Raw genomic sequence first — 14,767 nt, 5'->3', positions numbered from 1 at the left:
CACTATGCCTAATATAGAAGCCTAGAAAGGTATTAGTGTTCTACCAGAGTTGTTCGTGTTGGCTTTAGGCATAGAACTTTTGAAAGTCATTGTTATAAACAATACTACTTTTTACTTCTATTATCCTTTTCTTCCAAGGAGTGTAAAGTATTTTAAAAGACATTAAACCTCCTCAATTCTGTGATGCGTGACAGTATTATTACATCCATTTTGTAGGTGCATTAACAGACAAGACAGAGATTAAGTGACTTGCCCAAGGTCACACAGCATGCTTGACTTAGAACCAGTAACTAAACCAAATTGCGTGGGATTTCATGTTATGAAAAAACAGTTCATCGAGGACTTAGTTTAAGGCAAATTTTCAATGGTAATCTAAACCAAATGTGACATCATGACTCCAGAAGTGACAGGCTAGCCTCTACTTTGGGGCTCCCATACCTATACATGATTCTTTAATATGGCTATATCATGATTCAATCCTGTCCACTCAAAAGACCAAATCATGTTATAAGCTTTTGTTCTGTGAACATGACCTAAAGATGCCTGAAATTCTGTTCTTATTCTCATATCTGATAGGGCAAATGAGATTTAGTAAAATATCTGACTCAAAGATTTCTTGTGGGTTCTTCCATTGATAAAATAAAGGGGATCTACTGACTGTTCCAGTAGAACAGCATGGCCATTATCCTTAAACTGAAAGCCTTTTGACTGTTGCTCAGACTGTGAACACAACTGGAAAAAGAAAAACCCAAAGGAGTTTTGAAATGGTTTGCAAAGGCTCCACAATTTAAAGGATTTTTCACTCAGTGGGAACTGCTCACATGAGCAGTCTTACAGAAGGATGTTTAAAGCTCTACCAACTTCCTGATGTGCTAAGAACATGAAAGTTATGATCTGCTTTGATGCTTCAGTTTTTGCAGAAGAAAAACTCTGTAATAGTTATGTTTAGTAGACATGAAATTTGGCCATTTTCTTCCTTGGGCTCAGATACCTGAAAATCAGAGTCAAAAGCAAAGATGCATGTGAGAGAAAAAGGACTGAGATGAACTCCTGTAAAACTGAGAAAATTTTTAAGGTTAGAATGCCCGCTTTGGGTATGAGGATATACTGACAGAAATACTGAATTTCAGCATACACAGATGCTATTTTATGTCATAAGAAAATAAATCAAAAGGCCACACTGTGGCATACTAGAACTTTTAAAGATATTATAAGTTACACATGATATTCTCCTGCTCACATCAGTGGAAATATCTGCTACATATTAAGAATTCATTTTTATGAGGACAAAAAAATCCTACAATATACCTGACTTAGAAATCCAAGTTCCAGGAACTGTAGTTTTCCATTAGTTATCTGTACTTCTTTAGAATACACACTACAAAAGATCCAATACAACCTGTATGAAAAATTACATTCAGCTAGACTATGATCTAATTAGATCTTTTCCATGTCAAACTATAATAATGTATCAAATCAGATGCAAAAGACAGTGAAAGACCAGTGCATTGATGCCATATTCCTTTAACAAGAAAGGGACAGTGTTAGAAGGTTAGTAAAATGAGTGATACACTACAAACCAAAGTAGATAATTTTTCAACAAACACCAATTACCATATATACTCGTTCATTAGCCCTTAGTTTATAAGTCGACCCCCCCAAGATGGATAGGTAAAAATAGCAAAAACTGTATGATCCTTTCATAAGCCGACCCTATATTTCAGGGGTTGGCAAATTTTGACTCCTGGCCAGTCAGGATAAGCCACTAGCGGGCCTGGACGTTTTGTTTACCTGGAGCATTCGCAGGCACGGAGCCCCTCAGCTCCCAGTGGTCACGGTTTGCCATTTCCAGTGGCCACGGTTTACCGTTCCCAGCCAATGGGAGCTGCACGAAGTGGCGCCAATTTTTAAATTGTGCACTGTTTTTTCCTGTTGCTTTAGAGTATGTTTAAAGCACACAGCCACACATTTTTGGTAGCTTTAGTTGTTCTGGTTTATTTTATTCCCTACTTAATTCCCTTTGCCTCTTTTCTTTTTTTAATCCTCTTTTTAAAAGTTTTAAACTTCCCTCACTTCTTACTGTGGTTTTAAGACATGAGACCATTTTATATATAATTAAATTACATACCTTTATGTAAAATGCAGTGAGCTAAGATTAAAATCATTCATTCCCATAATTATGCTAAAATGAGATGACTTAACATATCCCTTAGTTTATAAAAAATGAAAAATATTTGATGGAAAGAAGTCAATTTGATGAGTTTAACATTAAAACACACTAGCACACAATTTACATGCTATTTTCTCATATTTACGCTGTTTGACATTTTGTTTTTAAATTTGTGACAGCTATTAGTTTGCACCCTGGACAAACTGCCTGTCAAGTTTGCTTTAAAATAAATAAATAAATAAATACATAAATAAATAAAAGGGGGCACATGCACCTGGGTAAGCCGAATAAACATAAGTCTACTCGCTTTTGTAAAATACCTTCAGTTCTGTGGATCAAAAGCGCTATAAAGTATCACTATCCCGACTAAGTTTTAGAGCTGTGCATAATCTTTGAAATTTTGGTGGTTTTACCACTGAAAATAGCTACTGTTGTCCTGTCTGAAATTTGTTTGTTCTTTATAGTTTTAATAGTTCTGTAGTCACCATGTTCTGCAAACCCATGTATTAGAGAGAGATCATGGATCCACCTCCCCTCTGTTTGGTTCTCAAAATGTTTCATTCAGTGAGCCACCCAGAGAGTGTCAACAGATTACTATGGAATCAATAACCACAGTTTGGAAACCTTCTGATGTGTTGCAAGAGGAAGATTTTAAAAAAAAATGCATGGTGTAACTGTAATTTCTATAGAACTGGGCAAAACAAGAGCCCCAAGTTAAAAGGCCTGAAAGAAGCCGTTCAATAAACACTAGATACGTGATGAAGAAAATGTATCCCCTACTCAAAAATTTATTTTGACTGAACAGGAAAAAGTCATCTACAAAAGACTCTATGCACTCTAACATATAATTAATACAAAACAAAACCCCAACAACATTAAAATCACCATTTAAACAGGAACCCTGCTGACCAACTACCTGTAAATTAAAACTCTTTTCCACCCACTCATTACAGGAAGCACACTTGATCTTTATCCATCATCAAGAGGATATCATCAATCAAAGTGAGCACAAGGCAAAACCATCCCAGCAACATCATCCAACCAGGCTGTGGTAATACATGCAAAGTTAGAAACCTTTGTTTTTATTTGATCATAGATCATTGATGGTTTTTCCCCCCAACGACTGAAGGTTAATTACCATTAACCGAAGGTTGGGATCTTAGCTTCCTCACAACACAATCTCCAGAGAAATAAGCAAAACCAAAGGAACACAGATTAAACATCCTGTTCCTGGTTTACACTATCTCCTTTCAAAACTATTACTACCTTGTCTACCTCTGCCAATTACCAAAGGACTGAGGAACCATCATATCCCTTCCTCCCTAGTCCCAGAAATCCGTATTTCCAACACATGGCAGCACTATTCCACCATCTTGGCCAGTTGACAGTACCCATCGAAGGGATGCAAGCGTCACAGGTGGGTACCTGAACAGTGAACCCCAGGGCTGGCTGCAAAAGTCATTATTAAACCACAGAACCTTCCTAATTTACCACCCACTCACTACTACTTCACATCAACCATCTCTCACACTTACGGGCCTCTTCAACATTCTACAATGCCAGCCCTCTCCAAAACAAAAATCCCCCTTGTTACAACCACCATTGCACCTTTCCTCCCCACTGTAACCATACTGTCACCTTGTCTAAATAGAGACAGACAGCAACAATCACCCACTTCCCTGGTCTCAGCAACCCTACCCTGCCAGCCCCCCTACCCTGGAAGTAGCAGAGAAAAGAATTCAAGAGCCTCTCACACCCATACATACAAACTCTTTCATCCAACCTCTCTCAGCTTTAACACTCTCATCCTCAAAAAGAGAGAAGACTGCACTCAGCATTATGACACCTCCTGATATTAATGACTTCCAACCCTGCTGAACTTTCACTCCAAGAAAAATCCCTTCAACCATAGCCTACTCATTCTCCCTATCTAAATCCTCAACATGAACAATCCACTTATCACTATAAAGAAAAGACAAGACAAAACAACTTAAAATGAAATAACATTTGTTATACACCTCATTTTCATGATGCTGCATTTCTCATACAACTCCTAATAATAAGGTTCTATCACCTAAACCTATGTATATATGGTTTAGCAAATTACTATTCCAGTTCCAATTTGTCCTACTGAGGTGCTATTCAGTGTAATCAACAATGTAGGTAAAGCTCTTGGTAGATGGAAAGTGCTATATATAAGCTATTAGTCATGCACATTTCCCCCTCCCCATCCCGGACAAGTCACAAACAGCTGTTTGCATTGTTTGTTTGTTTGTTTAAAGAGATACAAAAGTTTTAAGATTTTTACCCACCAGGGCTGCAGTATGCAAACAAACTGAGAGAAAGCAAGAGGAGCAAAGGAATGACTAGATTATTTACTCTGATGCCATGATCATACAACCCAACAATGACCAGTCTGTAAGGCAGCAACAGAGGAAGGAAAAGGGAGGGGGGATAAGAGGGGAGGCTGGAGAGTAGCACGAATTATATTCATTGTGAGACAGGCTCCCAACTAGTAATATACTATTTTAAAAGTTAGATAATAGAAGGTGTGTGGGATGGAGGTAAATGTGGGTCTAAAATGAAGGAATAGCTGAGAGGTATAATGCAGTACTCTGATCTGCAGCATGCAGATCTTCTGTAGAGAGCTAGGTGCAAACCAAGTACTATATTCCTCTAAGGAATTACACCGAACAAAGAAATTATATTTCAGATCTGCACATTATAGAATTGCTATGTGTCTGCAGACTTTAAATTGGGCATTACATTATTTTAATTTCCATCACCAATATATTGGAAGTACCTTAATGTCAGTAGCTATGCTAATATAGTTCTCAAAGAAAACTAATGAGAAACTTGTAAATATCTGACACTTCCTCCCATAGAATCGCCATATGTTTTTAATAGTTTAAATCAAAAGACATTTGTCTTAAAGCTTTTTTCCAGATAAGAATTTTATTTGGTAAATGAAACTGTATCCATAAAGACAGGTTTCAGAGTAGCAGCCGTGTTAGTCTGTATCCGCAAAAAGAAAAGGAGGACTTGTGGCACCTTAGAGACTAACAAATTTATTTGAGCATAAGCTTTCGTGAGCTACAGCTCACTTCATCCAAAGCTAACTCTGAGAGGTGGTGTTGTGGGCGGGGTTACATTTTATAAAAATTACATTAAATTAAACACCAAATATATTGCAAATTAAGGATGCCACAGTATGCTTTGCTCAGTCCCAGTGGACCAAACTCTTCCCTAGTGTAAATCCACTCATTTATAATGGGCCACATTATAAATGAGGCCCATTATAAATTAGTTTATAAAGGGTTTTGCAGTAGCCTTTCCTCCAGAACAGTGAAGAGTATTACAACACACCATGGTCTCCAATCCTAATCTAAGCGGCACAGTAAGAAAGGACTAGTCTCTGAAAAAAATACACAACGTGCTAAGGGGTAAATTCAGAAATCACTATGGCAACTCCAAGAGAAAGGTTGCTTTCTCTTTACCTTTGGGTCTGATATTCCAAAATAGGTAAGAAAACCAGTTTCAACAGAGGGAGTTAATATGTATTTGATTTTAAACTAGAGAGGGCTGAAGATTGCCTATCCTTCATAGAGAGACAGAGAGAGAATAAAGAGAAAGCTCAAAAATGTCAGAATGCTGAAATTAAGGAATCATAGCCCCTGAGGGGTACCAGTGGGGTTGTATATTCTGAAGCAAATCTTATCTGAAAGGTTGGATGTTTCCGTAAATGTTGGAAGCCCAAGTTATGGTGAACAAAACAACCAAACAGTGAGTGCCTAACTCTTGAATACAGCTAGAATTAACCATCTGTTTAGTGTGTTCAAAAATAATAAATATTATTTGCTGTGTTTTCGGTCTTATCTTTTCTGTATTCACTGTGCACTAGTGTAAATAGTCTTTGCCTCAAAACATCACATACAGTAGCTTAGAATCAATATCTAGTCTTTGTTTAAAAAAAGAACAAAAACGAATAAAAATGTTATACATTTTAAAGAGAGAGAAAAAAAATCAACAAAGACGGTATGTCTGTATGTCGTTTCTTTGCAAGCCTTTGCAGCCCAGATGATGCAGCACTGTGCTCATACATGCAAGCCAGGAAGTGCATGTGAGTAGTTTATTTTCACTGCCCAAACACCGTGAACCTAAAACATTTATATCAATCTTTGCAGACAGCTTTCCTAACAAAAAAGCGTTCAACACTGGGAAAAGGATGTGGATAGACAAATTACTGCAGACAGAGGAATAGGGTTGACAGAGAAAAGGGGACCCACAATCTCAGTCTGTAGCACAATAAAAGAAAATTTCTTTCAGATACTGTTTCAGTGGTATCTCATGCCAGTCAGTTTAAAAAAGAGAGAGAGAGACTGAATGGGGATAAATGTTGGAGAAACTGGGGTTTAAAAAAAAAAAGATTTTATGCATATATGGTGGACATGTCTAGTCATTAGAGTATTGGGATGCAGTCCGTAACCAAATACCACAAATTATTGAATATTTATTACCAAATCATCCTTTGCTAAAATCCTGCTGAGGCTTCCTAGTAGAAATGGTCATACAAAAGGAGATGAAGAATTAATCTCTCATCTGCTAATAGCTGCTTGGCTATTGGCAGCCTCTCACTGGAAAAAGAAAAATAGCCCAGCTACTGGGGAATGGTTCAAAAAAACACATGAGGTTGTGGTTATGGAAAAAGTAACACATCGATAATTTACCCAGTAAAATGGACAGATAAATACTTAGAATCTGAATATTAACATTTGATAGACATACCTGGTCTGGTAAATATGTGTATATAGAGACTTCCCTCAATTTAATAAAAATCACTAGAAATGAGGTATTGTAATGATGCTCACTCTGTAATATGGTAACAGCCTGTTAAACAGAAAGGTCTGATGACTGTATAAGGACTCTTTAAACAAAATATAACTGTTGTAATGATCATTTTGCTTCCGATATTTCCATGGCAAAGATTTGTAAACTTCTTAAAACTTGCTAAATAAACAAAATTAACAATAAAATAGATAGCATAAGTGGTGAAAAACATGGTGAAATGTAACACTAGATTTTTTTCTTTTTTATTATTGTTAATAATCTCAGGCATTATAAGTAACACCGCTAAGGAAAGATCTTTTAATAAAACAATTTTTACCCATTACATGTAGAATTTATAAGAAGGCACTCAGATTATTTGGACCTTGGTGCGCACAGACTGGAGCTGACTTGATGCAGGTAGGCATATCATATGTGCCCACATAGAGCCCCATAAAACCCTTAAGAGCAAGAAAATGTCCAGTTAAACTATCTTTCTCCAAGATATCTTAAATCCAACACAACCCCACTGCTATATAAATAAGTTTAAAACAACCTCCATTATGTATAGTAACACATCACATTCCTAACAAACATTATAACGTAAACCCTCACTGACCTCAGCACCATTCACATCCATAGATGTAGGGACATGCATGAACTGGTGAAGTGTGTGTTGTGTTATTTTCCTACGGAGAATAGCTAAAATATTCTGTGGAAGAAAATGGAGTTTGTAGTTCAAAGGTGGGTGACGCTAATGCCTGAGTGAATTTTGAAGTTTCCACATGCTATTTGTGCAAAACATATATGAAATTTGAGACTCCATACAAAATTTCTGAAATGTTTACTTTAAAAAAAAAAAAACACACTTTTCTCCTCTCAGGCACACCTGCCAGTGACCAAGGCCCCTTCAAGAGTACTTTTTACTATGCTTTCTTTTAAAACAATCCACCATTTCAGCTCCATGGAGGCCTACAAGTCCTGTCAACAGGAAAAGCCTAAGACAACCTTAACTATGGAGCCATTATCAGTGCCTCTATTACAGTTTTCCACAGTATGCATCCGATGAAGTGAGCTGTAGCTCACGAAAGCTTATGCTCAAATAAATTGGTTAGTCTCTAAGGTGCCACATCTTTTGCAAATACAGACTAACACTGCTGCTACTCTGAAATCTATAACATCTGAAATCCACCACAGCCTAAACTTTAGTGAAGAAAACAAGGCCCTGCCACTACTATAAAAGTAAATGTTGAATCCCTTTAACCAACCAGGAAAAATTTAATACAGTAGAACCTCACTAGTTTGCACTAATTAGTGGAAGGATCGTTGCAAATAAGTAATTGAACAAACACAATAGGGGAAAAAAGCAGAGATAATGCATCACAATGTATTTTTTGTTCATTTATTTGACAAGGGTAATTTAGTTTTAATTACTGACAAATAGTTCATGGTATATGTTCTGCAGTACATTTTGTAAAAGTAATAAAATCTTTGTAACAAGGCACCTCATTACAGCACTCTTAAATCTTCGTCCAAAAGTAGAGAGACTTGCACACAGAAACTGGTGTGGACTGGTAAGTGTGAAATAGTAAGACTCTACTGTAATATTGGCAAAGATAACGAAAAGTGTGTCTAGTGTTTTATTTTAAAGTTTCACTAGTCTAAGAAAACCCCAAGTATATCTCTAGAAAAGCAGAACAGTGGCTGGAATGGCCACTCACCAATGCTTCACTTAGGTACAGCCTACAGTAGGGAAGCTTTTCAAAAATTTCCCACCATTTCTTATACTAGTTCAGCTAGACCAGTGTTAATAATAGTGGGAGTTCTAGCATGGATGGGTGGCCTTCTGCTGGCAACCAACACAGCAGTGTTATGAGATGGTGCTTAACATGCCAGTGGTCAAACTACATTAGGGTTCCCATCATTCTTAATGTTAGTGGAACTCCTGATCTATACTTCAAAGTTTTATCAGTACAACTATTTCAGTTAGTGGTGTGGTTTTTATTCTATTTTTTTAAACCTAAATTATTACAATAGTAAAAGGCCTAGTGTGGTTGTAGTTATACTAATATAATGGTGATTTATACAAATATAGTTTTTCCTCTTCACATGGAGTAAAAGCTATACCAGTATAAAGTGCATTTATGCCGATATAATTTCAGCCATGCTAGAGGGAATTGTACTGCTTTAACCATATCGGTATGGTTAAAGCAGTACAACTTTTAGTGTAGACAAGGCTGAAACCAGCAGTATAGCATATTGATGGTAGCATTTTTTTTTTAAATGTCTTTACATTTACTATGCTTGCCTTATTTCTGGATTAACTACTAGCATCAGTGTGCTGAAACTGTAGGTCTCTAATTGCACAGTTTGAAAATCAGACTATTTTTTCCAACAGTGCTGGAAACTCTTCCATACACACAATAAATTCTGTGTTGTACATTTTGTAATAATATTTCAAAACTGCCAGGCTTTCTGGGTGAACAAAAGCAATAAAATAAATACAGTGGTGTCCTATTAAAATTCCACCTCATTTTGATCACTGCATTCCCACAGTAGACAAAGGGTCCCCCCCACAACATACACTCCCATAGGTGTACTAAGCATCACAGAAGCAGGAGACCAAACTGGCTCCAGGGGACAAACACAGCTGAAAGTTGGTAGAGTATCACCAAGGCCAGGGTCATCAACAATCCCCAGAGCTGACCACTAATGTTTTTATCTGATCTATAACATCAGGGAAAGGTACCACAGCTGAACTGGGGCTGCAAGAGGAAAAGAAAAAAAAGCTACTTCATGTTTAAAGGGACATGGACATATTAATTATTCAAAAGTAATTTCTGACATTACCCCTACCCCTTCTATTGGTGAGAGAGAGAAGCTTTTGGTGTGAAGAGCTCTGTGTGGCTCAAAAGCCTGTCTCTCTAACCAACAGAAGTTGGTCCAATAAAAGATACTACACCTCTACCCTGATATAACACGACCCAATATAACACGGGTTCGCATACAACGTGGTGAAGCAGCGCTCTGGGGGGGGGGGGGCTGCTTTAATAACAGAAATGCTCAAGGCCAAAGCAAGTTCAATATAACGCAGTTTCACCTATAACGCGATAAGATTTTTGGCTCCTGAGGACAGCATTATATCAGGGTAGAGGTGTACCTCATCCACATTGTCTCTCTAATCTGCTGGGATCAACACAGCTACAACTAAACTGCATATATTATCCCTGCTCCTAAGTCTCCCTGTCAATTTGTTGCTGTTTTACAATCACATCTTTTCCTACTTTTAAAAATATTGCTCTCTACCCCCATGGCCTTCCTACAAACTAAAAAAAAAAAAACTGATCAACTGGTTACAGAGAACACAGTGAAACGGACTAAAGACCCATCCACAAAATGGGGGTGATAGCCCACAAGAATGTTATAAGGCTTAAATTTTTTTTAATGTTCATGACATTTTGAGATCCACACACGGTAAAGACCAGGTATTGTTTCTTTCAGGACACTCAGCAGGAGAATAAATAGTTCACAGACAGATTTGTTTTAGAAAAGCAACAAAATAGTAGACAAGTTAGCAGGAAAAGCAGAAGTGCCATTACTAGGACTCTCAGGACTGTACAAAGAAAACAATAAGAAATATAGTTTATTTTAAATGTTCTTTGGATACAGTAGTTTATATTTAAGCAGGGGACAATTTGCCTTGAAATCTAAGTCACCTACCAGGAGCAAGGGAAACACACCAACATCCCACCTGAGATAAATACCCAATCTTTTCTTTTACTTGAGATGTTTTGGGTGTTTATGGTGAGACAACTGGCAGTTTTTATCTTCTGCTCAAGATGAAAAGAACATTGGAGCAGGAGGAGCCCACCAAAGCCAGTCCAAGGCAGCTCCCACTGGCAGCCTCAAAGCCTGAAGTGGGGAGCCCTGGCGGGAGGACCCAGAATAAGGTAATCATATTTTCCTAAATTGAAAACAAGATGCCGGGTAAACGGTAACACCAGGTGGTTCGAGTCAGCCCCGAGCTGCCTGGCATGGCCACTCGCCCGAGCCAATGTTACGGCCGTCATGCCTTTTTTGGCAAAACTGAATGTTGGTCCCATTCGCTCTTGCTCAAACATCTCTGAGCCCTCCCCCGCCAGGGCAAGAACAAAGGGAACAAATGCCCAGTTTGGCCCCCCAAAAAGACTTGAACTCCGGGACAGAGCTTAAAAAAAAAAAAAAAGGCCAACCGAGCCAAAACAGGACCTCTGGTCACCCTACCCAGACCAGACCTCCACAGGCAGTAGCAAACTAGCGGGGTGGTCACGCCGACCGGACACCCACAGGTTTGAGGCTTATCTGGTCACAGCCTCTCCCGTTTGCTCGCTGGGCTGGGCGCCGCTCCGTGTTCCCCGCTTGTACAGCGCCGAGCACAGTAGGGCCCTGGGTGCCAGCGCAGCCCCCATAACAACTAACACAGCCCCCGCTGCCGGCTCCCCACTGACCGGTACCGGGGCTGGGCTGGGCTGGACTCGCCTCCCGCCGCCTCCCCCCAGGCTCCGCGCCTGGCACCCAGGAGCCGCCCTGAGCCAACGGTTCCCCAGGCGGGGCCGGGCGCGGGGGCGGGCACAGGCCAGGGCCGCCGCCACCTCCGCCTCCCCGCGCCGCGGCCCCGCTCCGCCCGCACCAGCTCCGCTCACCTGGGCTCAGCCCTCCGCGCTGGGGCTGGGGCTGGGGCCGGGGCCGGGGCCGCGGCTGCAGCCGCCTCTCCCCGCTGGCGCCGCACCACATCCTCCGCCCGCGCCGCCCGCACCCGCCGCTTGACTCGCTGCCACCAGCCGGCCCGAGGCCTCCGACGCGGCCCGGCAGCGCCCCCGCCTGGCCGGAACGGCTCCCCGCGCCACGCCCCCGCCGGGACACGGACAGCGCGGCCCGGGCTCTGCCCTGCCTGCACAGGGAGAGAGAAGCCCCACTCCCAGCTACCACCACACCCCCATCACAGCTATACACCCCAACATATCTACACCCCACATCTACACCCTCACCTACACATATCTACACCCCACAGCACAGCTATACACCCCAACGTATCTACACCCTCACATATCTACACCCCACAGCACAGCTGTACACCCCACATATCTACACCCCACATCCACACTCACACATATCTACACCCCACATCACACACACCCCACATCTATACCCCAACCCAAACATATCTACACCTCAGGTCACATCTATACACCAACACACACACATCACAGACCCCACCTCACACACACAGCCCACATCTATACCCCCACCCGAACATATCTACACCCCACATCACACCTATACACCAACACATCCACATCACCCCTATACAATACACCTAACACAGCACCTATCTACACGGGGGTGAGCAAACTTTTTGACCCGAGGGACATATCTGCGTATGGAAATTGTATTGGGGAGCCATGAATGCTCACAAAACTGGGGGTTGGGGTGCAGTAGGGGGTGAGGGCTCCAGCTGGGGGTGCAGACTCTGGGGTGGGGCCAGAAATGAGAAGTTCAGGGTGTGGGAAGGGGCTCCGGACTGGGGTACGGAGTTGGGATGTGCGTGGGATCTGGCTGGGGGTGCAGGCTCTGGGGTGGGGATGAGGGGTGGGAGTGTAGGAGGGTGTTCCAGGCTGGGACCAAGAGGTGTGGAGGGCAGGAGGGGGATTGGAGCAAGGGCTTGAGGCGCAGGAGGGAGTCAGGGGTGCTGGGTCTGGTTGGTGCTTACCTCAAGCAGCTCCCAGAAGCAGCGGTATGTCCCACCTCCGTCTTCTACGCAGAGGCGCAGCCAATCGGCTCTGTGCGCTGCCCTGTCTGCAGGCACTACCCCTGCAGCTCCCATTGGCAATGGTTCCTGGCCAATGGGAGCTGCGGGGGTGGTGCTTGGGGCAGGGGCAGTGTGCGGAGCCCCCTGGCTGCCCCTATGTGTAGGAGCCGGACGGGGGACATGCTGCTGCTTCTTGGAGCCGCACAGAGCTATGGCATGCCTGGAGTGAGGCAAGCCCCCAACCCCACTCCCCAGCTGGAGCACCGGAGCAGAGCAAGCCCTGGATCCCGCTCCCTGACAGGAGCTCGAGGACCAGATTAAAACATCTGAAGGGCCAGATACAGCCCCCGGGGCCATAGTTGGCCCACCCCTGATCTACACCATAGATCACATATATACCCACATCAGCGCACACACACCATATCACATCCCCTATATTCACCACACCAACACATGCACCTCATACCACATCACTTATATATACACATACGCACATGACATATCCACACCTCACATATATATATATTTTATATATATATACACACACACACACCTTACACCACATATATACTCACATACATCATATGTATACACCATATGTATGCACCTATACATATACACCACATCAGATATACACACCCATACCCATACACACAATATCATATATATATACACACACACACACACACACACATCCAGTATTGCCAGCTCTAAGTGTTCAAAAATCATAAGATTGGTATTTATATATATGGGAGTTTTATTTGTCTTCTGATTTTTGAGCCTTTAAAGTGCCCTCAGGTCATGTTTTCAAGCTTTTCTCCACAACTATGATAGATAGAAGTAAGAGCAGAGATTTTTGATTTAATCATAAATTCCAGCTTCTCTGTCTTTAAGGAAAACAAACTATAACAAAACTCACAATAAGATTGCAAAGGTTGACAACGCTGCACATCACATATATACACACACAGCAAAGCTTAGCACATCATACATATATTACATCCAAAAAAGCGTATGTTAAAAGAACGTTAAGGTTGCAAAATTAAGTATGCCAAAGCTAGAAAATGGAATTAAGATTGCCCGTGTATACAGTATTTAGTTACATGATCATATACTATTTTTTCTACAGGACCCCTGCCTCATTTGGTGCAGAGGATGGACAGTGCTCTGGGAATGAATCAGGGTTGTGTAGTAAAGAAGGTGCAACATACACAACACATACATATATTATACATACATATCACACGACATATACATACCCATAAATACATACACACCACACCCACACTGCAACCACAGATATATTCAAATCACATATACACACGCACCAAATAAAAATGCAAAACTAATGTTTTTAAAGAGATTTTATTTTAATGGGAAATTCTCATTAGTGCCAGCCAGTGTGTGCAATTTGCAACTTCCGTACACAGTTGCAAAAAATCAAGTGTTTAATTCTGTAGTAATTTGTATAATGAAATTTAGAATGAGATTTATCCTTGCGTGAAATGTAAAAGATGCAATGTAATAGAGTATGTTTATATAACACCCAAAGTTTGTCAGGTGCTTTAAAGAGAAATAAAAGTCCCTGCCCAGAGGAGCTTGTAATCTAAGGAGCTGCAAATTTTTATGCACTTGGGTATTCTTATTTAGAGAAGTAGTCATACTAAAGTAAAAATTAGTCAGAAGATCTAAAATGTACTTTTGGACTGAAGTTGCACACTTCATATCTGACTGATTCATATTTCAGATTCCACCTTGAAATTAATTCATTTTAACCAATTTTGGCCAATTTAGCATTTCGTTTTTTATGGACTATGTCCAAGTGTCCTGAGCTTGATATAGCTTTGAGAAGGCATGTAAGGATGAGATTTCTATCGGTGAATGTCCGTAAATGTCAATTTCATTGTTACACACACAAACCAAGGAAATATATTGCCATCAATAATAATAATTTACAAGATAGGCAAAGTGTGCTGCTTGCAAAC

At 40.9% G+C, this 14,767-nt stretch overlaps 1 protein-coding gene across 3 annotated transcripts in view; it reads right to left on the bottom strand.

Moving 5' to 3' along the window:
* DISC1 (DISC1 scaffold protein) overlaps nt 1-11,790 on the bottom strand; it is a 363,689-nt gene extending 351,899 nt beyond the window's left edge. For all 3 annotated transcript variants that reach the window (XR_014710969.1, XM_084624148.1, XM_084624149.1), the window contains exon 1: nt 11,677-11,790. Coding sequence is in view for 2 of the 3 variants with exons in the window: in XM_084624148.1 (XP_084480274.1) it covers nt 11,677-11,767 (91 nt within the window). In the remaining variant the exon portion in view is untranslated. The remainder of the gene's footprint in view (nt 1-11,676) is intronic.
* Nucleotides 11,791-14,767: the final 2,977 nt, after the last annotated feature.

Source organism: Lepidochelys olivacea (assembly GCF_965140295.1).
Source record: "Lepidochelys olivacea isolate rLepOli2 genome assembly, chromosome: 3".
Taxonomy (NCBI): Eukaryota; Metazoa; Chordata; order Testudines; family Cheloniidae; genus Lepidochelys; species Lepidochelys olivacea.
This window is presented reverse-complemented; position numbering and strand designations above follow the sequence as displayed.